This window comes from Salvia miltiorrhiza, chromosome 5 (assembly GCF_028751815.1).
Source record: "Salvia miltiorrhiza cultivar Shanhuang (shh) chromosome 5, IMPLAD_Smil_shh, whole genome shotgun sequence".
Classification (NCBI taxonomy): Eukaryota; Viridiplantae; Streptophyta; class Magnoliopsida; order Lamiales; family Lamiaceae; genus Salvia; species Salvia miltiorrhiza.
Window position 1 is genome coordinate 22,784,833 of NC_080391.1, and position 6,386 is coordinate 22,791,218.

A 6,386-nucleotide genomic window follows, 5' to 3' on the forward strand; every position below is an offset into this window, starting at 1 on the left:
TATAATTGTGATGTAAAATTATTTCCCGTCGAATTTGGACAGATTACACACTAGCATAGGGCTGGGAATCGGGTCGGGTTCGGGTACCCTACCCGAAAAAATCGGGTACCCGAACCCGAAAGTCCCCTTAACCCTATACTCGACCCCGACCCCGAAATTGAAATCGGGTACCCTAATACCCGACTCGGGTACCCGAGTCGGGTATTCGGGTACCCTAAATTACCCGATCAAAAGTGTTAATTTTTCTGAAATTCGGCTTTCCCTAAACCAACAAATAACAAGGAGCAAATTCAAGGCAGTAGCAGGACATCAAATTCAAATGAGGCTAATCAGCAAATTCACATGAAGAAAATGACCAAATTCAAAGCAGCAAATTTAACATTGACCAAATTCAAAGCAGCAAATTCAACATTGACATAGGAAATCTGTATTTTAAAAAAAAAAAGATTAGAAGAAGAAGAAGAAGAAGTCGGAGCTCCATTGGCGACAAGCTCGGTTGCTGCTCCACTGGCGACAAGCGCGGCAGCTCCACAAGCAGCGCGGCGGCGGGACTGGGAGGGCTGGGACTGGGAGCGAGCTCCCCACTGGCGGCAGGCTCTGGTCTGGGCGACGGCCGGTGGGCGAGGGGCGCCGCTTGGTCGCCGACTCTGGTCTGGGCGACGGCGGGTGGGCTAGGGGCGCGCTGGGTCGCCGACTCGCCGGAGACAGGAGGGATTTCTGGAGTTGGGAGGGATGAATTGATTTGGGAATTGGGAGGGAATCGAGGGATGAATTGATTTGAGATGAATTGATGGGATTGGGGATTACTTGGGGCTGGGGGTTACTTTGAAATGGGAACGGGCCGAACGGCAGTGGGCTGGGATTGAGAGTAATTTAAAATATATTAATTAAAAAATCGGGTAATTCGGGTATACCCGATACCCGATTTTTTCACACCCTAAATACCCGACCCGATTCCGAATTTTTCGGATATAGGATACCCGATACCCGATTTTTTCGGGTCGGGTATCGGGTACCCGATTACCCGATCCCGAAATTCCCAGCCCTACACTAGCAAATAAAAAAAAGAGCGAGAGAAAGTTGACTGATCTGCCACGGAGGACGAGCGTTCCGTCTAATCTAACATAGATAATTGGATAATCATAATTTGATGAATAAGCAAAGCTCCAACTTAAAGCATAAAAATTTCCCTTAAAAACATAAATAAATACAGTAGTTTTTTACTCCATCAAATTATCGTGAGCCCAGCCAAAAGCCTCTTCAATTTTGCAATATTTCGCTCTCAGTTTTCGAGGAAACCTTAATCCTAACTTTCTGGGAATAGTTTCGAGGATGTGGGGATTAGGTGGAAGTTATTATTGGGGAAGAAAGGAGAGGGGGAAAGTGGAAGGAATAGTTGTGGTATTTGCATGGATGTCGAGTCAGGAGAAGCATTTGAAGAATTATGTTGACATCTACTCTTCTCTCGGGTGGAATTCCATTGTTTGCCAAGCTCAATTCCTCAATTTGTAAGTTCTGTTTCACTACCCTTCAGATATTTCGCTAATTGGACTTTTTGACCATGTTTGCTGATTTTTTTTCTTTGATGCTTGGTAGTAGGCGATCTTGATAATTTGTCTTTTATTTTTTGGGGGGATTTTATTGATGTTTAATTGGTGTTTTAGCTGTGTGTGTGAACGATTAGCTTCTATGCTTATTTCTTAGTTGGTTGATTTTGGAGAATGTTCTAATACTGAACGTTTGTGAATTTTATTTATTCCAGACCAATTTTACCGGTTTGGAGTTCGAATAAGGTGCTTGGGGTTGGGGATCTCATGGGCTGCATAAATTTAGTTAATATGTAGTGAATTGCAGAGGTTGATATTGATGATCGACTAACATAATTGCTCGATAAACTATTTTGCCTCTGATGGAAATGCTGATCAATAGGCGTAATTCTATTTACAAGTTTTTGTTTTCGCAATTTTTGTTGTTGTTGAGACTTCTAATGGTTGATCAGGTGGTGGAATTTTTGTGTTTTCCAGAAAATGTATCTGTGGGAGGTAGCAAAACACTAGGAAATTAAGCTATTGTCTAATTCCATTCCCAAGATAAACTGAACAAAGTTTCTTCATATGAACAAACGGGGTGCCATTTAACTCTTTTGTTTAGGTTCAGGTTTATTGATATCAGAATACTTGTTAAGTTACTCGTCACTGGCTCGCTGTTGAATATTTGAAAATGAAAATGCCTGACTACGGTGGATGGAAGCCGGGTTGATTGGTTGATATTTAGGTCGAGCAAGTTTGATCTATTTATTAGTAGAATGATTCCTTGCATAGCAATAGCTGACATGGAATTATTATTTAAGCCTATGTCCTTTACTCTCTTATACTAATGATGTGTGTGTGTACATCTCTTGTTAATTGTAAGCTGTAACTTGTAAGAACAGATGCTGATTTTCTCTTCGTTAGCAGATTTTTTCCGGACAAGGCTGCATCGTTGGCTCAAGAAATAGTTAACGAGCTCATTCAGGTCAGTTTTATGAAATTCAGTGGCTTTTAAGTATTTGTCTTCCGAAACTTGATAGCCCTTTCTCATGCAATCTGTTCTAAGTTTATAAGGATTTCTCGTGAAGGAATGAATCTTGACTTATCTGAAAAATATAAAATAGCTTTCATAATAATATGAGTTAAAAAATTTAGTTGTAGTTGTAGTTTAGTTCCTTAATGACTGTGTAACTTGCTTTTGGATACCTCTCTCAAGTATGATAACTAGCCCTAATAAGAATACAAGTTGATGTTTCTGATCTATCAATTTCAGACAGTCGGTGATACCGGATACCTTAATTAGGTTTTCCTGTTACTTGAGTTTTTGAAGACATATTATCATACCATTCTCCTCCCTAAGAACAACAAATAAACATCTGTAAAATTACTGAGATGAAAGTTGATTTGTTTGCCAAATACTATTAGATATTTGTTGTGTATTGGTGCTTCATTTTCAATTTCACCCGCAGGAATTAAAAATAAGGCCATGCCCCATCATATTTGCATCTTTTTCTGGTGGTCCAAAAGCTTGTATGTATAAGGTTCTTCAGGTAAATACTATTCTTGCTTGTCTGATGAAAGTCTATTAATCTTTCTTATGTAATTACTTATTTTATCATAGAAACTCAGGACAACGAATTCTTTAGTTAAGCTTGGCAAATTAAATAATATTTCTCTTCCATTTGTTTGCAGATAATTGAAGGGAAGCGTGAAGAGCAAATCAACCCGGTAACTTCATTGAGCACCCTGTTAATATTATGCTTCATATATAGTGTGATGTTTGTTATCCTTTTATTATGCTCCACATAACTAAATATATGGGTAGTTCACACCAAAAGCAACATTCTGCAGAGTTTCTGCTTCTTTATAATGACATGACAATCTTCATTTGTTTGCAGATAATTGAAGGGAAGCGTGAAGAGCAAATCAACCCGGTAACTTCATTGAGCACCCTGTTAATATTATGCTTCATATATAGTGTGATGTTTGTTATCCTTTTATTATGCTCCACATAACTAAATATATGGGTAGTTCACACCAAAAGCAACATTCTGCAGAGTTTCTGCTTCTTTATAATGACATGACAATCTTTTGCCTTATTTCGATGTACGTTGCTAAAAACGTAATTGGTGATTAGGAACCAAATAGGTTAAATAAATTCATTTTCCTCATTCTATGATAGCCTTTGTTGAAAAGATTTGCTCATATTGTGGTCTATTTTCCCATGAAGGATGAATGCCGGCTTGTTAGAGACTCTGTTTCTGGCTACATATTCGATTCTTGTCCAGTGGATTTCGTAAGTGACATAGGGAATCGTTTTGTTCTCCATCAAACTGGTCTTAAAATTTCACGTCCTCCACTCGTGGCGTCTTGGATAACAAGCGGCATCTCCTCCACCCTGGACGCACTCTTTCTTAGCAGATTCGAATCGCAGCGTGCTGAATACTGGCAGACTCTGTACTCCACAGTTGTAAGCATCTTCAGAATTTGATTTGAAATTACTTGTCTTAGTCTTTGGCTAATTGTGCACAGTTGTTGTTTTAATGCTACCAGAGTTTCCGGGCTCCATATCTCATATTATGTTCCGAGGATGACGAGCTTGCTCCATTTCAAATAATATTCAATTTTGCCAGTAGGCTGAAAAATCTTGGAGCCGATGTTAAATTGGTTAAATGGAATAAATCATCACACGTCGGTAAGCTTTTGAACATCGAACTTCTGTTCTTTTCTCTCGGTTACCCTTGGTCCGTTCAAATCTGACATACTTATAATGCGCTTGCAATTCTTCTCGTAGTCATTCTGACAAAACTGACACATGTAGATTCTACGAAAAAATTGTCCAAAACTTGTTTCTAGACTGTCTTATGTTAAACTCACAACTAATCGATGAAAGCTAAACCCAGTCGGTTTTGCACTCTGCTCTAATCATAATTTCTCTTATACTGCTTGGGCTTGTAGACATGAAATAATATGAATCATGATACAATAATTTCCTACTTGTACATTGCCACAGGTCATTTTCGACATCATCCAGAAGAATACAGCACAGCCGTGACTGAGCTACTGAGAAAAGCTGCTATAACCTATTCCCAACGAATACGACAGCTTGAAGGTGAGAAGATGGGCATGGAAGGCGGAAATGATGAAATTTCTGATCCATTCAACAGCCTAAGGAAAGCAGCCACAGTGTCAAGAGAAAACCTCCACAGAGTTAATCTCGACTTGAATGATTATTTCCATGTGCCGAGCTCTGTGGAGTATCACGAGGACAGGGATGTCGGGTCTGTCCCGGATGAATCCAAAGGACGTTACATACCTGTGTCGAGTCCCCCAAAGATGAGCGCCCATGGTGTTTTAGGTCAGTTCCTCTTTGATGTTTGTGTTCCAAAGAATGTTGAGGACTGGGATCTGAGATTTTCACCCTCCACGAGAAGTGCAGCAGTGGCTTCTGGGCGGAGGTCGTCTCCTTTCAATCCTATAAAGTGCATCCTTCGCTCTAGATTATGATGGTTCGACTTTATTCATCTTACCCTAGCTGCGAAGGTAGCATTTTTCGGGCAAGAAGATGAAGAAATGCTAGATTATGCAGTTCTTCCTCCTATGCTGTTTGTTGATGGCGTTTCCACCCGAAAATGCTTGGACTGTAAGTGGCAGTTCTAACATTTCACAAATGATGTACATAAATATATTTCTGCAGCTTTGGAATTTAACTGCGTATCACTGTTTTGGAGGAAATAATGAGTTAATTCCCGAATCATCTGCGTATCTCTTTTTGTTACTGGTTTTGAATGTTTCAAAAGCTTCTCGTGAAATCTAATTACTTCGGGGTATCAAATTATTGTGAATATTATACTATCAAATTAAATTAATGACACTTCGTTACACATCCATAATAAAATCAAGATCATGATATATCTAATTTCTCTAGCTGTATTGAAAACGAACGAAACCGACCAAGAAACCAAAATTAGGTTCAACCTAATAAAATATGAAAACGCCACAACCAAAAGGTCTTCTTCTCAATGCTTTTACAATCTCCGCTCCTGAGGATGCTGCCGGTCTTGCGATGACGCCGGTCTCTTCTCAACGTTGGGGGGACATCATGGATCCTGATAATTCTGAAGATGATGCATTTGACTGTTGATTTTCTATTTTGTTTTTCGTATGCAAATCGGGATTTTTACTACAAGCATTTAAAGCAATAGCAATATATATGCAATGTTTTACAACTTTAACACTAGTGCAATAATAAACACCGGATAAATCCGTAGTTGCATATTGAAAAACCTTTAAAAGTTTAAATAAACTACTACTCCCTCCGTCCCGCGAATCTTGAGTCAATTCCTTTCGGCACGAGAATTAAGAAAATACTCCCTCCGTCCCATTATTTATGGGACAACACTGTTGGGCACGGAGATTAAGAATAGTAGAATTAAGGGAATTAGATGTTTAGTGTTATTTTAATTAACAAGTCACACACGCACAGTCACTCCTCTCTCGGCCTGTCTCTCTCTCGCCGGCCTGGCTCTCTGTCGCCGGACTGGTACACGGCGCCGCCGCTGGCGAGCGCTTCTGTCGTCAGCCCCTCTCCGTCCTTCCCCTGTCACCTCTCTCTCCCTTCCCTCTTCCCTCTCTCCATCTCTCTCTCCGCCTCTCGTTCGGAACAGGGCGTACGCCCTTTGTGCCGGAGACAGAGAACGGCCGCCGCCGCCTCCTTCATCCTCCAGCGCCGCCGGGCTCGCGGTGGAGAGTCGCCACCGCTGATGCCTCCGTCGTCGGCCAACTCGATTCACCAGCATAACCCACAAACAATATGCAAAATCGACAAACAAAAATCCACAAATCCAAATCCACAAA

At 40.6% G+C, this 6,386-nt stretch overlaps 1 protein-coding gene across 3 annotated transcripts; it reads left to right on the plus strand.

Annotated features, from left to right (window-relative positions):
• The first annotated feature begins 1,134 nt into the window (after positions 1 to 1,134).
• Positions 1,135 to 5,286, plus strand: LOC130986782 (uncharacterized). Of its 3 annotated transcripts, XM_057910309.1 has the most exons (8): positions 1,135 to 1,508; positions 2,457 to 2,514; positions 2,999 to 3,079; positions 3,222 to 3,257; positions 3,428 to 3,463; positions 3,760 to 3,999; positions 4,083 to 4,224; positions 4,543 to 5,286. In XM_057910309.1, exons 1-8 carry the CDS (start codon positions 1,333 to 1,335, stop codon positions 5,034 to 5,036), a joined length of 1,263 nt encoding a protein of 420 aa, XP_057766292.1. In that variant the 5' UTR covers positions 1,135 to 1,332; the 3' UTR covers positions 5,037 to 5,286. The 3 variants fall into 3 exon arrangements, with proteins under 3 accessions (XP_057766292.1, XP_057766294.1, XP_057766293.1); XM_057910311.1 differs by lacking the exon at positions 3,222 to 3,257; XM_057910310.1 differs by lacking the exon at positions 3,428 to 3,463 and having other exon boundaries at positions 1,169 to 1,508.
• The last annotated feature ends 1,100 nt before the right edge of the window (positions 5,287 to 6,386 follow it).

What these genes read in the sequence shown, in the direction of transcription:
- LOC130986782 (XM_057910309.1), top strand. Translation starts at nt 1,333, where the DNA reads ATGTGGGGATTAGGTGGAAGTTATTATTGGGGAAGAAAGGAGAGGGGG. An exon ending in TAGTTAACGAGCTCATTCAG is followed by an intron (nt 2,515 to 2,998) that starts GTCAGTTTTATG and finishes TTTCACCCGCAG; the next exon opens with GAATTAAAAATAAGGCCATG. An exon ending in GAATAAATCATCACACGTCG is followed by an intron (nt 4,225 to 4,542) that starts GTAAGCTTTTGA and finishes ACATTGCCACAG; the next exon opens with GTCATTTTCGACATCATCCA.